Raw genomic sequence first — 19,082 nt, 5'->3', positions numbered from 1 at the left:
GGGAGGGTTGTCGGTAAACATCTCCTCCGCTGCAGACTCTCGGTCTCTCAGCGCTGCAGCAGACATGGTGATTGCCAAAATAATACTTTAGTAAGTTGCTTTGTCTGCGGTCCCCAATTGAAATGTCCATGGGGCCAAAGTTAAGCTGACACCTCCCCACCTGTGCAGTGCTGTTACGCTATTGGAAAAAGGTTACCTCGCTCGTCGGGCGTCTGCAGGAGAAATCCCTAATGCTGCTGCTGAGCGGCCCACATACAGACATATAAACGTTCACTTACCTTATATAAACTTACCTTGCATTGTATAGGCATGCATGGGAAAGGTATAAGGATGGTAAAGGTTTGAGTTATAAAGGCAATGCATAGTGAAGGCATTGCATGGTAATGAATGCGTGGTAAAGTCAAGCGTTGTAAATGGATGCTTAGTTCAGACATAGAACTTTTCAAAGCTCTTCTGGAAATCCATGTCTGCAATAAACAGCTTATCCTGTTCTGTTTTTATTCTTTTCAATATGGTACTTCTAGTTTCACTTAATGCTTTCACTTTCATAACTGGGACTACAGAATACAAAGAAAAAGCAGGTCTTGAGGAGATACTCACTGGCACGGAAATCTCCAGGTTTTTGAATGTGAGAAGCATTGAGATTGGAAGACTGACAAAGAAACTTGTGGTTTTAGGTTGTGCTGAGTCCAACAGGTCAAGAAGTATTATGTTTTGGGTTTTGCCCAACTTAAAAATATATCTGCCAAACCAAGTGTTTATAACATGCATCATTCATACAGTGCCACTACCCCAGTAGGTTTTGCACGTCCAGGGCCAAAGTTATCACAGTATTGTGTTGCCTTTGCTGCACACATGGTGATGAAAGGGCAACACACTACAAGACTCAGGTTTACCTAACATGCAAGGCCGCCTTGTGTGGCCCTGCATTGCATGATAATTATGGACTAACGCAAAGCAGCGCAAATTGCTGCCTTGAGTTACTTTGCCCTGGAAGGTCATTCTATGGGGAGATCATGTGTATTCCCAGATTTAGCAAGACTTCTGAACCTGGGAATGCGTTAAAATGCTACGCCCTTTCAGGGGAGCCACTGTGAGGAGAAACATATATGTATTTCTTCTTGTTGTTTCATCTCTCTAATTGTGCTGCATTTTGTGGTGAATGTATGACATTGTTCTGCATTCTGTCCATCAATTGTTGTTTTTGCAATTGTCACCCCGAGTGGGAAGGGTATGCCCAGACGTGGGTCCCTTGCTCTCCATGCCACTGGAATCAAGCTATCCTGGCTGAAGAGGGGTGAAACCCCGAAACCGTTCCTAGGATGCTTGTTTCCAGTTCAGGGAGGACTTGGCTTGGCAGTTCGGGCTGGACTGTTCCCATGAGGCACAGGGTCAAGACTGATTTGCATATGGCTGGGTTCAAACTGGAATGGCATGGTGAGCAAAAAAACGATGGATTTAGGCCCAGATCTCTGTACTGGGGTGAATGTATGACATTGTTCTGCATTCTGTCCATCAATTGTTGTTTTTGCATTCTACAACACAGTTATGTTATGTTATGTTATGTTATTTTTTATTTATAGAGCGCACAGATGCCACAGCCAAGCGGCGTCCCGGCGCTACAAAGGACGAGCAACATAACAGCCAATGTATCAGACCAGCCGAACCCCTAGACCAGAGGAAACAGGAATGTTTTTACAGCTTTCCTGAAAAGAAACAAGTCAGAGATAGATCGGATACTAACCGGCAATGTATTCCAAAGGCTAGCCGCCAAAACACTGAATGAGCGACCGCCCATTCTAGCTTTTTTAAAACGGGGGACTTTAGCTAGAAATTGTCCTGTTGAACGTAATGTTCTGGCAGGAGTATAGTATGATATGGCCTGAGCTAGGATAGGAGGGGAAGACAACTTCAGAATTTTATAAGCCAGACACAGTACTTTAAATTGTATCCTCTGCCTGACGGTCAACCAATGAAGATCGGAGATAGAACGCCTAACTGAGCAGAACTTTGGCAGCCCGATCAGCATTCGAGCAGCTGCATTTTGCACACGCTGAAGGCGTGTGAGCTCTGCTTGATTGGTGCCCAATAAAAGTGCACTGGCATAATCCAACCTAGAAAGGATCATGGCCTGCACTATGAGTTGCCTGGTGGCAGCGTCGAAGAATTTAAAAATAGGCCTGAGACTCTGAAGAACGCCAAAACAGGTACCCGCCACTTTCTTTGTGTGGGGGATGAATGAAAGATTAGTATCGAGCAGGATCCCCAGATTCTTCACCTGGGATACTGGCGTAGGAGTTTGGCCAAGCTCTGACGGCCACCGGTTATCTCCCCAGAGATGGATTTCTTTGCCCAGCACCAGCACTTCGGTTTTAGCTGCATTGAGTTGGAGACGATTATCGGTCATCCAACTTGCCACCTCTCTAAGAGCACTTTGAAAACTAGAGGCATTCAGCGCAGTGTTCCCATTCAGTGCGACCGCTAACTGAGTGTCGTCGGCGTATGACACCATGGTTAGACCCCATTTGTTGGCAACCTCCGTCAGCGGTCTCACATACAGGTTAAACAGAGTCGGACTAAGCGCCGAACCCTGCGGAACTCCCTGGGAAATAGGGCGGGGAGAAGACTCAAAGGGGGGAGTGCACACTTTAAAAGTACGCTCGGCCAAAAATGAGCGGAACCAGTCCAAGGCAGTGCCATCGACTCCGGCTTCCCTCAATCTCTGGAGCAAAATCGAGTGGGAAACAGTATCGAAAGCGGCACTGAGATCCAAGAGGATCAGTGCCGCCGTCTGTCCAGAGTCTAACAATCCTCGAAGATGCTCAACCATAGCCACCAAGGCTGTCTCAGTACTATGGCCTGCTCTGAAGCCATTCTGGGAGGGGTGGAGGATACCTATATTTAAGAGATGATCAGAAAGAATATTATTGACATGAGCCTCAGCGATCTTGGAGACCCAGGGAAGCAAAGAAATGGGCCGATAGTGTTCTGGTTTTACTGGATCTAATGTAGCCTTTTTCAGTATCGGCATCACCATAGCTTGCTTCCATTTTATAGGTACCGTCCCAGTATTAAGAGACAGCTTAATGAGATCGAGGAGAAACGGGAGGCAGAACTCCGCGGATTCCCTAAATTGTGCAGGTCTGAGAGGGTCCATCGGAGAGCCCGATTTGACCTTCACCACCAGGGAATCAAATTCTTCCTGAGATGGTACAGGAAGCACTACTAATGAACTGGCGATGTCAAACATAGATTCTCCAGTGTTGATGGGAGTGGTAAGAGGGGGAAAGGATCTATAAATCGAGTCCACTTTTTCCACAAAGAAAGAGGCTAGTTCTTCGCAGTGAGCCTGAGAGCCATTCCCTTTTGCATCAGTTTTCCTGTTAGTTAGATCTTTAATAACCTTAAAGATTAGTTTGGTTGGATTTGCACAGTTCTTAAACTCTAAAGAGTAAAAAGAGGCGCGTGCTTTGCAGATAGCTCGATGGTATAGCTTAATGCTGGCTTGATAGGCCTGTTTAAGAGCAGGGTCATATGTCTTGCGCCAGGCTCTTTCTGCCCTTTTACAGGCGACCTTAAGGAGTCTGAGAGATTCATTGTACCATGGGCTAGAATGGCCAGGCCTGGTCTTACTCCAGCCTGCCGGTATTAAAGTATCTAGGGCCTGAGTCACCCAATTACAAAAATAATCATACCCAGAGGTAACATCAGAGTTAGAAAGAGTAAAAAGCCTTAGAGGATTGTTTTTGTGTAGGAAGGTGTCCCTTCCTGTGCCAAAACAATCCTGCCCGAAAGACAGGCACCCTTGCATCATGGCGCAAGGTTGGCTGCATTGGCGCTATGCAACAGATGTGTGCCAGTTCAGGCAGAAAACAGGAATGTGCCATATATTGGTAAATATGGTGCAATCCTGCCCTCTACCTTTTACGCGGTGAAGCACAGCATGTTGCATTGCGTTGTATGAAAGATTGATAAACCTGGCCCCTAATTCATTATATTAAAGAAGGGGGACCCAGGCATATGGTCTAGCTCATTAAAGCCAGGAAGATTGGTTTTAAGAATGCTTGTTTTCTTTAGTTTCCTCATTCCACAAAAGTGCATGTTTCCTTGTTCTCCAGTCTCTCTCTGTCTCTTGTTCCTCCTCGTGTGCCTTTTCCGTTGTCTCTACAATATTCCCGGTTCTACTCCCTGTTTTTTGTTATTTCTATCAATATTATGGTTTTTGGAAGGAGGTCCGGGCGGCTGGAAAATGCCCTGGGTTCCTTGCTTCCTGTTTTTTGTTGCTGCGGTCCTCTAGAATGGCCACCCACCATGTCAGAACGGTAAATTAAAAATCCTAAACCTACTGCCTGCCCCTCAGGGCTCATCTTGGAAGGGGTTTTCTTTAATGGATGAGCAGCCGGGCGCCGGGCGCCGCGCGCTTGCACGTGCATCATGGCATGCTGGAAATGCATTATTCAATCAATCAGCAGATTTGTAAAGCGCTACCTGTCACCCGTGAGGGTATCCAGGCGCTGTGCATTGTGAAGCATAGGCGGTCATGTTGTCATGTTAATAAAAGAAGCATCGGCAAAGCCACCAGCTCTGCGTTTTGGACCATAAGCTATTGATACTTGCCAATGCTTGTCTTTATCTTTTTTCTGCTTGCTTTGTGTTAAAGCCCACATATTGAGGACAGTGTTTCATGAATGATGCCTGGGCTCTCTTCATCGCCCCTCAATCCTGTACCTTGCCAGACACAGACAGCGACAGAATATGATTCAAAATGACTGCGCGTGGACTCTGGGCGTGGATTTTAATATGCTGTTTTATTCTATATCTACAGTATTTTTATGAGCATCTTGATTTACATTCTTTCCACAACTTCATCTATAGATGGAAGAAAACAATGCAATGATCACTCCTGTATCCCTGACCACACCCAGGCTGTTCTGCATTTCCTTCTTGTTCTGTTTTCCTTTAACTTGAGGGTGATCAATTCCTTTCCCCATCACTTTCCTTTCTTGTCCCCCTTCCCTCGTGTGCTCTTATCCCCCTCCCCCTCCAATGCCCTCGTTTTGTTCTTTGACACCCTTTCCTCACCCTTGCTTCTTCCCTTTACCTTTTGCTGACCCCTTCCCATGTTCTGCACTTTTTCCTCCTGCACCCCCTGCTTTACCTCTCTGTCCCTTACCTTCGCTCTTTCCCTTTGCACTCCTCTTTTCCCTGTCCTGTTGGTTCTCTCTTCCCTCGCTATTGTCTCCACCCGGTTGCTTTTTACCTCTTCCTTTCCCTTGACCCTTTTCTCCATCGCTTCCCCTGCCCCTCCCTTCACCTTTCTCTTCTCCATGTCCCTTACCCTTTCCTTCACCCTTCTGTCCACCCCTGTCCTCACCCTTTCCTTCACCCTTACCTCCATCTCTGCCTTTACCCCTCCCTTCACCTTTCTCTTCTCCATGTCCCTTACCCTTTCCTTCACCCTTCTGTCCACCCCTGTCCTCACCCTTTCCTTCACCCTTCTGTCCAACCCTGCCCTCACCCTTTCCTTCACCCTTCTGTCCACCCCTGCGCTCACCCTTTCCTTCACCCTTCTGTCCACCCCTGTCCTCACCCTTCCCTTCACCCTTACCTCCATCTCTGCCTTTACCCTTTCCTTCACCTTTTCCTTTCCCACCCCTCCTTCCCTTTTCACTCCTTTTTTCTCGTTTTCCTTCTTTTCCTTCTTCTCCCTCACTTCCTTCCTTTGATTCTGACTGTTCACTCTTGTCTTCATGATCTTCACTGTGATGTTGTTTTTCTCTTCGCTTTTGTTCTGCGCCTCTCTCTTCTTCGTTTTCAGATTCAGCAGCTCCATGGTTCTCTGTTCTTTCCTCCTTGTGTTCTTCTAGAAAGAAAAGAAAGTTTTAAGGGAATGTCAGAGGGAAGATGGAGCGATCATCATGTCCAGGCTGGCTGCAGGCTGCATACGTGTCACACCCAGAAGAACCCTGCATTCCTACCTCGGGCTAGAGGAACTACCTTTGAACACACACAAACCCACAGCATTCTGGGTAATCTCAAACCTGCTGTAGGCAGAGTCTCACCCTGAAAAAGAACCACTCCTACCCCGGGCAAGAGTCAACGCGCTTTCAGGGTGAGAAAGAGTAATGAATAGAGAGGTTTTAAGGCATGGGCAAAGTGGGCTGTGGCCCCGGGCCCCAGCCTTTCAGGGCCCCTGATGGAGCCAGGTCTTTTCTGCAGAGAGTCTTGCCCTGATGACCTTAAATAATTCTTAAACAGCTTGTTTTAAATACACTTTTTCTTTAATTTATTTTTAATGTGGGAGATGTGGGAGCTTATTATAAACATTTTACCGAGAAATATTGTGCTTATGTTTCATGCAACATCCATATAAAAGTTTTTTGGATCAAAACAGAGCATGATATATGAGAACGCACGTCACTATCCCTTAATATTAGATGTGAATATATTTAGAATTTGGACCAGTGTGCTTGTGCAGTGCAAGTGACCTGGCCAAAGAAGGCATGAAAGAGCTGAAACTGGATCATAAATTGAAAGCTGTTCCAATAAGGGGCCACCAAAATACATTTGAACCCAGGGCCCTCAAAATTCTTAAGATGTCCCTGGTAATGACCAAAATTGGTGGGCACGTGGGTGCACAGATTTTTCCACCGGGGAAATATGTCGATCACTGAGAAAGTGAGAATTTCAATACAAAGTATTGATATTAGGCCTGGGCGGAAAACTATGCTACGCTCGCGGAGTGTGCGTAGTTTGCGCAACTACGCACACTACGCGCTACCTGAATTGCACATAGCGGGCATTTTTTGCTCGCTCGTGGTTCTCAACGTCAAGTTGGCGACCGCAAGCGAGCAAAATCAACATCCCGGCGAGACTTTTTCCTCGTTCGCGATCGGCAACATCAAGTTGGCAATCGCGAGCGTGAAAAAATAAACCTTACGGCGAGATTCTCAATGCGGGGAGGTCAGGTTTCTCATTGCGAATGGTTGGGTATGCTCGCGACCGCTCGCAATGAGAAACTACCAGTCCGCGTAGAGAAAGCTGCAACAGAAAACGACCGCTTGCACTGTGCAGTATGCCGTTCGCAATGATTGCACAGTGCGGACAAGCATCCGGCACTGTGCAATCATTGCGAACAGCATTTCCCTACTGCACTACGCAGTTTGCATAGCTACGCGTAGCGCTACTACGCAAACTACGCCCAGGGTTAATTGATATATGTATTCACATATCTCTATACAGTGAACATAGCCAAAGGGCAATGGAACACTGTTAATGGAGCTGATGTATTACGTTTGTGCTTTCACACATGCACTCTCACTACATTTTCAGGAAACATTCATGTTTATGTATGTAGGAACTTCTGGGTCTATAATTATTACCAGGTTTGCGACGTTCTTGCACCACAGAACGTGGTGCAAGAATGACACAAACCGTAAGTCAGATTTGTGATGCCATGCAAAGCCACTTTGCGTGGTTTTGAGTGGCTCCAAAGCTCTGGAGTAATGCAATGCAAATCGCTGCGTTGCATTACTCTGCCATGGGGAGGTGTTCTGTGAGCCCTCCTAGGTGTTCTCAAGCAACTCCCATGGTTTTTTACGCATTCCCAGATCTGCAAGATGTCGTAAACCTGATAATGCATGCATTCGAGAAAAAGCTTTTCAGGATTGTTTTTGTGCAGGAAGGTATCCCTTCCTGCACAAAAATAATCCTGCTGACAACACGGGCACCTTTGCACTATAGTTCAAGATTGCCTGCTTTGGGGCTAGACAGCTCAATGTGCCCCCGCGCATGGGAATGGACAGGAATGCGCTGTATGCCTTACATATGGTGCACTCCTGCACTTTCCCAGTGACGCAGTGCAGCGAGGTGACTTGAATGCTGTGGTCAGTGGGGCCCTCCTGAGCATGTTCAAACTATACAAGACATTGATTCTAAGACAGACACAAGTTACTAAGGCAGAAAGATTCACATCTGGTCAGAAGCAGTCACAGTAAAAGAAGAGCTCTAAACAGTGCAGCACTTATATATCGAACTATAGAAGGGTAATAGTGAATACAGAGATGTTTTTACCAAGGTTTTTTGAGTGAAGTCATATAGGCAACGAGAGAGAAGCTTGCGTTTTATGTGACGTCACTCAGAACCCTGAGGTGAAAAACATCCTGTAATTCACTTTTACACATAATTTTATGTTCTGTAAGGCCCCTAAAATCATCTTCCCCTGCCTTCAACTACTGCACAGAGGCATTAGAGTAATGGAGAGACACACATACCATGGTCTTTGTTATGTGTCCCTGTCCCAAAAGTAAGATAAATACCCTACCTGCCATTCTTACCCAGCCCCCACACCTCCCCTGCCTTCCTGCCCCCTCTTCTGCAGCTGTGCTTCCTGCTTTCAGTCAAGGCTGACAAGCAGCACTGCTCTGGCCGGCTCTCATGGAGCCCTGCTACCTGGCCTAGAAGCCCTTCATGGCGTAGCAACAGTGTGTAACCAGTTTTGTTATCCACTGTTGCTATGTCATAGCAGTGGGTTAAGACTTTTTAAAACTGAAATAAACAAGAGAGGCTCACTATGAGAGCGATACGTTATATTAAGTATACATCCTATTGGGAAACGTATGAAGCGCCTGGACTCTGAGCACATATTGGCCTGGTCTGTGCAAACCTTGTACCACTCAAGCACACTCCTGAGTGAATCTCGACTTGGTTTGAGTAGAGAATGTCTCACAGGCCCTGTCACACTGCGGACAACACACTGCTAGTGCCACACAAGCCACGCAAGTCAGTTGTTTCATGATAAATGTGTGCTTTACATTTTTCAAAGGTGTCCATCCAATTAATAACTCACAAGATGTGAGCAGACAGAACTTGTAGAGTGAGAAGCGGGGAAAGATAAAAAAGTGACAGAATCTGCCAGGGTCTTCAAGCTCGCATTGTGTAGCTCCCTGATTTTGTTGTGTTGTCTGATGTTGTGACCTTATGCTGCTGTGATAGTGTATTGTCATAGTTTGTTTTTGTGCTGTCTTTTTATTGTGTATTGTGAATTCTTGATTTTGTCTTTATATTTGCTTTGTCTTTATAGCCCCCTTCTTATTTTATGTGGTGAAGATGTGCTGTGCTGGTGTTTTGTTGTGTTATTGTGTTATGTTGTTGTGGGTTATAAGAGAAGGAGAGGACATCCAGAGTAGAACAGACAACACCCAGACTAGGGGAATAAACTAAGAGGAAAAGTAAAGCTACAGTGGTCAACACTAGCCAATATTGCCGCGGTTCTTTTACACATGTCTTCTAGGCGTCTTTAGCGAGGGAGCTGCTTTTACATACTTTTACATGAGTCAACCAGAGAAACAAAATTTTCCCAGAGCAGAGAATAAGTCAACAATGCAGAAATAGTTCCTGAACAGGACTGCTGGGTATAGTCTGCAGTCATATTTTGTATTGCACGAGTCAAGGGTTCAAGGGTTACAACCTTATTTCGGGGGAAGTGATATTTCATGTTGTCTTCCCGTAGGCCAGTCCCGTAGGCCATGAAAGTCTAAGTGCTTCCTGTGCCGAAAGATGAGACGGTCAGAGAAGGCTTGACGGAAAACGGACAGGCTTCACCATAAGCTTGACGGTCAAATTATAGAAAGTGCCACGGGGCACTTTGGAATTAGAGAAGAGGATGCAGACGCTTGTGCGGCCCCTACTGTAATACAGATAGCGCCGGTGCACATGTAGCGCAAGAGCTTTCTCAAGAGGGTGTTTCCTCATTTGTATGCAGGCGTGTCCCCATGCAAATCAGGGAATGTCTTTACCTCTGCGCCCGATGTGTTATGGGCGCGAACGCGGAGGCAAAGAAGATGTCAGGAGGCGCATTGAAAGTGCACCACAAAAAGGTGGCACACTGCCAGTGCACCACCTGATGGCAGACCTCTGGAGGAGGGAAGGGGGTCCTATGGACCCCCCAAACATCCCCTTGCAGGTGGATGCTATCACTCACCACATCTGCCTGTAAAGTGATCTCTAATCCCTTTTGAAAGTGCAGGCAGGTGGCTGCCTGCAGTGTGAAACAAGAAGCAGCTTTGAAGCAGCCACTTCATAGCTTACATGAATGTGCTGCCCCCAGGGCACCATGAGTTTGCAGCTCCCCTGAGGGCAGGACATTCAACATAATAGGGTGCAGTTTCCCTTTTTGTGTACGGTGCACCTATTTTAAGGTGCCCTGTGTTGCAAACTGGAAAAGTGCACCTTATCTGTAATAGGGCCCTAGGAGTTCTGTGTCTCTCTCTCCATGCCATCTTCCAGAGCATTACTTCTACTCGGGAGAACTGAACTTTACACTGTTTTATTGAATTAGGATTGATGCTGCGGATTCGCTGCAATCAATGCAAAAACCTCCATCGCAGTCATTCTACATGTGTGCGTTCAGGCACTTTAACACAGGCGCCCTGCATTGACTTGTTATTGACATTACTGCTTGGAGAGAGCAGGCGGTATGCCATTTCCCGGATATGAAACACCTACAGGTCCCTCTGCTTGCTGATCACTTTGGTAGTAGTCAGGACACCTTGTCTGTGGAGTGTGTAGCCATCTGTGTGGGGAGTAATCACAGAATCTTCCAGGGTTAGCTGATGCAAAGGTAGAAAATAAGTCTGAGAGGGAGGAAAATACACTTTAGAGTGACAGGACCAGCTTTGGAGTAGTTAGCAGATTATTAATTGTCGTTGGGTACTCAAGAAGTCAATGGTAGAAATATTCTATGCAAGACCGGGGCTTCGACCCCTGGTATTCTCAAAACCTCCCCCGTTTTAGCCACAGGCGGAAAAGACTGCGGTTTTTGGGCAGCCCTTTAACAAATGTAACCAGGATGGTGTAACTTTCCAGATATCGGCAAGTATGAATTTGAGACTTTGCTGCAATAAGTTATGTGTATGTGGTGTTAGCAAAATAAATGATTCCACTACGTGCCATGGAAATCTCATTAGGAAACATAATGGGTCCGATTCACAAAGTTAAAATTACACTGTTGTGTAAGTTTACTTCTTTTCGGTATTCACAAAGGTAAACTTAGACCAAACGTTTAACTTTAACAGTAGTAAACTACCTTTGTGAATACCTACAAGTAGTAAAGTTAGACTTTTGGTCTAAGTTTACCTTTGTGAATACCAGAAAGGAGTAAACTTACACAAAAGTGTAAGTTTATCTTTGTGAATCAGGCCCAGTGATCTTTGTGGACACTCTTGGTGAGAGCATGTGGGATGGGGTAACCTATTGTCTGGTATACCCTGTTGACAACAGCGTAAGCTTTGTCTGTTGATAAAAGCCAGAGACAGGGCTAAAAAGACCTTAACATGAGAGGGAAGGACATAGTCGACCCTTACCAAACATCGGCCTGGTGCACTTCATGCCGACCTTGGTGCTGCAGCACTTGTCGTTCCCGTCGCAGTCCCAGTCCACTGAGCAGTTCCTCAGCTTGGAGAAGTCAGGTTTAGGGCAGGGTTTCTTGGTCCTGGAGGGGTTTGGTCCTTCTTCCTGCGGCAGATGATGGTGTCGGGGATCCTCTTGCTCTGACGCCTCCTTGGGTGCCTTACTCTTCTTGAAGTTCTCAAACTTTTCGCCATGTTTTTGGATGTAGTCACGAAAACACATCCCGGGCTTCCCAACATCCTCATGCTGCGAGTCGCCTAAAACAATGCAATGCAGACAACACAGGCTTAAAAACAGACCCAAGTTCATCAAAAAAGTCTTCAAAATCCAGCTCTCCGCATCCAGCAGCACAATTATCCTAACTTCACTGGAAATGTACTACAGACGACTGACGGGCAACCACAATATACACTGATTGATGAACCCATTGACCATCTTTATTGATTTCCAATCACCATGTCAAAGTCAGACCTGAGTGTTCATGCATCAAAGTTAACACCCATTGCTCGATATTGTGCTTAACAAAGACCACTGATAGTTCAAGGGGGGCGGAGCCAAGACTTGACCTGATGGCCACCAACTCAAAGCCTTACATGCCTGATGGCCACCGACTCAAAGCCTTACATGCCTGATGGCCACAGACTCAAAGCCTTACATGCCTGATGGCCACCGACTCAAAGCCTTACATGCCTGATGGCCACAGACTCAAAGCCTTACATGCCTGATGGCCACCGACTCAAAGCCTTACATGCCTGATGGCCACCGACTCAAAGCCTTACATGCCTGATGGCCCTTCTTCAATCTTAGTGTAACTCAAGAGTAAAACTGTTCACGGTGATATTTAACACAAGAGACCAGGGGCAGCTGGAAATAGTGTGAATGTTATGCAATGCAGTACATAGGTCTTCTGTGCATTACTTAGCGCCAAGGGGCGTACCATGGGTGATTCCTGGGTGTTCCCATGCACCCACCCAAGGTTTATAATGCTAAACCCTATTTATTAAAAAAAGTAGACAGGTTTTAGCGTCAGAAAATAACGCACTCTTCAACCAGGCGCTATGAAGGAGAAATGTTTTTTTTCTCCTTTATTCTCTGACTTTCCATGTGTGCTGCACTGTACAGCACACATACAAAGTGGGGAAATGTTCAAAATTAGTCTAAGAATGGTATTTTGTACTGGAATGGAATCTTCCCAGCACAAAACCTGTGCTAGACGCACAGAAACACCCATGCACTATGGCACAATGGTGTCTCACTGGCGCATGGAAGCTAATTTAATGCCGGCGCTAGGGAAAGGGGAGGAAAGTGCCATATTTCAGCAAATATGGTGCTCTCTCCTTTACACGCAGCGCAGCATTTGTGGCTGCCGCTCTGCTCTGAGTGTGAAACGGGTAAATCTGGCCCGAGTGTTTCTGAGAATGTAGCCAAGACAGACTAGAAACATCCATCAACACTCCATTCAAGGAGGAGAGTTACTCTTGCAAATACATCAGGGCTTTCAGTTTGGGAAATTACTGTGGGTAAATTTACAATTTCAAGTTCTCTCTCTCACTCTCTCATGCTGTCTACACTCCTGTGTCTTTAGTCCTTGCACTCTCCTAATCACTTTCTAATTTTCGCTTCAATAATCCTATCTCTTTGCTGTAGAAGAAGGTTTCTATGCGAATGGACCCTTCTAACCATGCCCCAGCTAGTGCTGTCTGTGACATCTTGGCCGATCTGGCCCATTCAATGTGGGAGTCGTTTTAGTAAGCAGAATCTTATTTCATATATATCAAGTGCTGACACACAATGGGTTTGCTAGCATCAACCTTATTCACTTGCTACCAGTAGGGGCCATCCAGTTTGGATGTCTATGCCTGACTATAAATCCATTGAGATTGTCAATTCATTCTATACTGCTTTGGTGACCCACAAAACCAGCCTCTTGATGGGTAGTGCAAAATTAAGGGGTGGTAATACTGGGTGAATCAGTAATATTTGTCCCGATAGTACCAGGAGAGCGCAGGTTGATGCTCTGGGGATCCTTAGCTGTAGCAGGAATCACCAGACCCAACCCTGCTTCCTTATGTGGGCAAAGTTTTCAAAGAATGACCATGCAGTATTACCGCACCCTGAAATACCACCACACTCTTTTCGATTCCTGATAGGGCCAATAACAGAAGTTAATGACCCCATTAGAAATATGTAGACACTCATGATTAGGGCTTATGTGTGAAAGGACTTACCCGCTGGTAGGACGTTGGCCGCTGCGAGAGCGAAGAGCGTGGAGAGAAGGAGGGTCCTCATGGCGGTTGAGTCTCAGTATCTGCACTTAGGAATGAGGGGAGAAGAGCTCTTTCCACTGAGATGAGGACCAGAGCATCCCCCATTTATAGGACCTCAGAGACAGGGTCAAGATAACAGAACTGAACAAGCCCCGCCCATGGATTAAGGGATTATTCCACCTCAGCAAGCACCAACAGAAGACTCTGAGTAGCTGATTGTTCACCCCATGTGTGCATAACCTTTACTGTGTCACAGTAGTGGAGGGCTGTGCAGGGTGGGACACTGTGTGTCCAGGAGTTGCTGAGAATATCCGATAATTAGTTTACTTACTGATTTATTTCCAGTTTAAGCACAGTTATCTACAAGTTTGCTATCTCTCCTTACAATAGAGAATGTGCAGTAGTTCTTGGAAGTAGACATGACCTTGGCGTATCCTATCACACTACAGTTACTGGGACCAATAGACAAAAATATGACGTCAAACTTTACTTTCAAGAACCCTTTGAAAAGCAGGTGAATATGAAAACTTGAAATTTATATCTTGAAAAACTCATCAGCTTATAAAATAATCATCAGTGGAACATTATACAAACTCCTGCCTGGATTGAATATTCTTCACGATGCCATCGGTCAGACATTTAAAGATGTGCTTCAATCCAGTGGATGGTGAAAGGAAAATTTCCACAGTGAGAGTTAAGAGGCATGAGAAGCCGCAGAGAAGAGGGCGGCAGAAGGGACTTCTTCTGCCACAAATGCAGACTCAGCTGTGCAAATCTGAGTCCCCTGAGCAGCTTTCGGGTTACTCCTGCTTTACCACATCTAACTCCGAAAGTGGTCCTGCCCAACAGTGCTGCCCCTTTACTGCTGCATTCTAACTTCTGGAGCAAAATGTAGTGCAGACTGGCTGAGAATACACCGCTGATTGTTGTTCTTGGTGGGAATCTGCACCAGATTCAGGGATTTGCCACTTGCAATGCCAAATAATGGGGAAATGGACTAGAGAATGTTTTGTACCTCATGATTGTCCCTTTAACACCCTGGGGCATATTTAGAAGGGGATACTGCTATCAGAACATCACTTTTAGCGATGGTCTGGTGGCGATATCCCCTTCTTTTTAACATGGCTTAATGCCACTGTGTAAATAATGCCCTGTTTCAGGCTTCCCTTAGCCTGCAGTGGATGTTCCTCCACAACACCCATCACTTTTGATGCTGCCCCATATTTGCAAGGTTAGGGCAGCTCAAAACCTGAGGTGCAGATTTACAAGTCCCTTGCGCCACAAACTAAGACCAGGGATGGTGATACGAAAGGAAATTATTTTCTCATTGTTTTTCGCTCTTTCCATTTGTGCCTCATTGTGCAGCACACAGGGAATGAGCAAATCGCCTTTGAAGATTGTTTATATGCAGGAAGGTGTCCCTTCCTGCGCATAAACTATCACCCCTGCAGTGCAGTCACCCTTGCAGCATGGTGCAAGGGAGCCTGCGCTGGCGCTAGGGTGTTTTATTACCACCAGTGCTAGGGGAAACACAGGGGAGCATCCATGTATTTTAAACATGTTCGAGTGCAGCATTACTAATTTTGGCATAACACTGCGCTCCAACATTTTGTTTTAACCTCTTCGACGCCGATGACGGAACAGTTCCGTCATGCACGTCGGTTGGGCTGTGCTTATGACGGAACCGTTCCGTCATGGCCCCGCCCGCGCTCAGAACTTTCAGCACCGCGCGGGAATCCGCGCAGCGCTGAAGAGGTTAAATATCCCCCAATGTTTTTGCTTGTCATGTTGCTCTTGGAGGAAGTTGTGAGTGCAAAAACCAGACAACTTAGCAGCATTTACCCTCTACCTCCCTCTGATCATAAAAGGAGGTGCAAACAGTGCTTCAACGAAGACTGACAGCGTCTGTCCAAGGTCTCTGCTTTTATCTTTGACGTCTGTTAGTAAGGTTCCAGTGTATCCCCTGTGTTTATGCTTACAAGTCTGGTGGACACACATGGGCTCTAACCTTCAGTTCACTTTCTAATCTGTTCACTCCTAATATTTGTTTATTGGTTTCATTTCATACAGTCCGGTCTTTGGATGTTTTTGTGCTTTTTCTTGTGAAAAGTGTATTATCTTTCTTGTTGATGTCTCTGATTTGCCTCCTTTACTCTATGCTAGCTGTTAACGCTTAAGATTCAACACTTCTTTGACTCAATGTCAGGAGTTTGTTTTTCCTCCGTGGGTCATGGGTCTTCTGTATACCACTGCTTGTTTTTAGGAGCCTCTGTGGTATATTGAGGGTCTACAGATTTTCCTCCCCACTTAAATTCTACATATATAATAATGTTTTCTTAGAACAAAATTCAGACTTGCTAACTGTGCTCTTGCAGTAGGATTTAGTTTCTCTAAATTATGTTTAATTACTTGAGCAGGCATAATCATGTAATTATTGGTAATTCCACATAAAATATTAATTCAAAATTACAGAAACTCGTCCCATTACTCTGGTGTAATCCAAGTTTTTCCCAGGCCTAGTGTTTAGTATGGAGCAACAGACATGTTTTAAGTCATGGGCAAAGTGGACAGTTGCTCAGAGCCCCCACCTTCCAAGGGGCCCTCTGGGATAGTTAGCTTTCTCTCCGTTTCACCTCTGTCTGGTCAATTTTCTAGTTACATCTATTTCCCTCTATGACTAACTGTACCTCTCACTCTGATCTCTATCTAGTGTAATCTGAAGAATATATGCTTAACACATAGTTTGTGTGAACCAGTTAAAGTTTAACATATAATTCAGTATTGTTTTGCATCGTGGTGCTTGAATTAGCAGGAAATTGGCAATGCAATTCATATTTTTTCTGTACTGGGGCCCCAAAATGTGACTTGCCCAGAGGCCCTGAAATCCTTAAGATGACACTGTGGAGCACCCACAATGATTGTTCATGTCAGTGTTACCTGAGGCACCAGAACTCACAAACTCCCCTGGGTAGCTACAATAGAAGTGATGACTTTCAACTCTCCTGCGCCTTGTGTCAGTCATGCCAAACTCAATGGAAATCCACAAGATGTCAAAGTATTTCTAGACCCTTGAACTGATCACCTGACTCCCAGGTCCACCTAATTTGTTTCAGTTCATTCAGCATCACATCTCGTCAGTGTTCTTTATAAATCCAATAGGATCCCCCCAATGCTGCCTCTTCCCATTCTCTTCATCTTCAAGACTCGCTTTGTGGTCCCCTGCTCTAGCTCCCTGACGCTAATCCCATGGCTCTATTCTTCAGGCCACACACCCTTACAGCAAAGTGGGGGTGGAATGCAGAATTCCAATGCCAGATGCTGAACTATAGTGTCATTCACTCTGGAATAATATTATTTAACAAACAAATTAAATAAATGTATTTGTTGAGATTGCATGCTTTCAGAAAGAAGGTACAATGAGTCTCCATAAAGTATGTCAGTCCATTGTGAAGTGCTAAGGTTTCATGGTGGCTCTGCTGATGTGCTACTCAAAACACAGCCAGAGTCTGAAATGGACTGTAAGATATGTGCACCCATAAACCAACAATTGACTGTTTATTGGTCTGCAAATGGAGGCATCACTAAAAAGGTGGACGAAACACAATATGTAGGAGGCTTGGATTGGAGAAGCACATTTCTGCTAATACAAAACACCATGGGGCAGATTTATAAGCCCCTTGCGCTGCCAGTACATCACTTTTTGTGATGCACTGGCAGTGCAGTACAGTGCCCCATATATACAAGGACAGGAAAAGCCACCCTGCATGGCTTTTCCTGTCCTTGTAAATACGACTGTTGGACTTGGCCCTTCTGGCAGGTTCACCCCTGAACTTTTTGCTTTTATTGGTGACCTAGTGGTAGTGATTTTTGGTTTCTGCGCACTTTACCTGTGTCCCAGAGTAAAGTGCGTGCGCACTCTGAGTGCATGTGGTGAGATAATCCTGCCCTCCCATAGGAATGCATGGGGAAAGTATGTGTCCCTGGTAGTTCCTGATGCGTGGGGTGTGCAGGCTCGAGTTTGGTATGTGCGGACTCATGTGATCGAATGCTTCGCAATGATATATAATGCGTGATTATGTCATGTGCGGAAGTGCCACTTCTAGGAGTTGGCATATTAGTGTAAAATGTGTCTGGCGTGTGATTGGCTGGAGCTGGCTGGTGAGCCTGGCTCCAGGAGTCTGGGTGGGTCTACCCCAGTGGTGAGTGTGAGATTAGCATGCTGATGGATGGGGAGGAGTGCACCTTAGACCTGAATAGGGCAGGGCTTTCCCCACACAATGCTGGCTCCGCCCCCTGTGGTGCGACTGATTACCCTAGCCCTGCCAGTGAATAGAGTGAGGGACTGAGCACATCAAGGGTGCTCCCCAACCAGCTGTGACTGGTTTTCCCCCTCACCCTGAACCAAGAACAAAGGGTTTTACAGTATAAGAAGGGGCTGTGTCCCCTTACATGTTGTTCTCTTCCAGGATTCTGCCTGAGGGGGCTGCTGCTGTTGCTGGGCCAGAGGACCGCCACTTGGACTACCTCCCTGCCTGGAGGCCCAGTGAGCTGGCTCTGGGCCCAGCCTTGCCCCCCTCCTGCCTAGCTGCATGCAGGGGAGAACTTTGCTGGACTTTCGTTATTCTCCCCTAAGCGCTGGGAGCGCTTCATTTGCATCTCTAAGCACCTGGAAGCGCTGGACTGGCCTTTAGCGCTGAGAGCGCTTTCACTTTGTCCCGTAGCGCTGGGAGCGCGTTATTTCTGAAAGCCGGTGCCCACACGGCATTTGCCCCGGCTTTGCCGATCCTGAAGTCCCCTGGCAGGTGCCCACCCTGCCAGGGACATTGCCGTGGCCGTTGGCGGGTGCCCACCCCTCTTAATTAATTATTTCTATAGCGGGTGCCCACCCCGCTTATGTCCGCCTATTTCTACTTGAACACGAAGGCGGGAGCCCACCCCGCGCTTCGGAGAAAGCAGAGGAAGAATCACCGCCGCCGGCCCGGGAACCTTGCAGGAACTGTCTCCTTGTGACCGCCTATGTCCGAGACCTGCCGCGCTGGGATTGGCCCCCAGCGTTGCATGTTACCAGGCAACAGGAGACTCGCCCAAACTAAGCCGCGCTGCATCTCCACGCAGTCCCCGACGTCTTCCCCCCCACTCTGCAGCCGAAGACGACAGAGCGCCCGAGGGCTGGGGAGCGTGACTGGGGAAGGAAGCTGCCTCCCGGAGACCTACAGTCCCCGCCGTACCTGGAAGGTAACCGGCTCGGGTCTTGAACCGGAGCCGGCGAAGAGGAAAGAAGAGAGCGAGTCAGCGCGACGCTGCTGCCCCGCCGAAGTCCCGCTGCCACCGGAGACATCGGAGCAGCACGTGGGATGCCCCGGTGAGTGTGGGGGCAGACCGGGCACATGTGGAGTGCCCACAAAG

General features: G+C 46.7%; 1 protein-coding gene across 1 annotated transcript; it reads right to left on the bottom strand.

Moving 5' to 3' along the window:
- Window positions 1–426: 426 nt before the first annotated feature.
- On the bottom strand, window positions 427–13,752 carry LOC146813280 (uncharacterized). The gene is made up of 5 exons (XM_085615357.1): window positions 13,638–13,752; window positions 11,364–11,666; window positions 5,174–5,863; window positions 2,212–2,895; window positions 427–557 (listed from the first exon to the last, which is right to left on the bottom strand). Exons 1-5 carry the CDS (start codon window positions 13,696–13,698, stop codon window positions 427–429), a joined length of 1,869 nt encoding a protein of 622 aa, XP_085471483.1. The 5' UTR covers window positions 13,699–13,752.
- Between the last annotated feature and the right edge of the window lie 5,330 nt (window positions 13,753–19,082).

Source organism: Triturus cristatus, chromosome 7, assembly GCF_964204655.1.
Source record: "Triturus cristatus chromosome 7, aTriCri1.1, whole genome shotgun sequence".
NCBI lineage: Eukaryota > Metazoa > Chordata > Amphibia > Caudata > Salamandridae > Triturus > Triturus cristatus.
This window is presented reverse-complemented; position numbering and strand designations above follow the sequence as displayed.

Bases quoted from the DNA above. Each gene is read 5' to 3' on its own strand.
- LOC146813280 (XM_085615357.1), bottom strand. From the start codon at position 13,698: ATGAGGACCCTCCTTCTCTCCACGCTCTTCGCTCTCGCAGCGGCCAAC. The intron at 11,667-13,637 runs GTAAGTCCTTTC...GCATTGTTTTAG, and splicing joins GGCCAACGTCCTACCAGCGG to GCGACTCGCAGCATGAGGAT. The intron at 558-2,211 runs GTACCTGTTTTG...TGTATTCTGTAG, and splicing joins CCACACAAAGAAAGTGGCGG to TCCCAGTTATGAAAGTGAAA.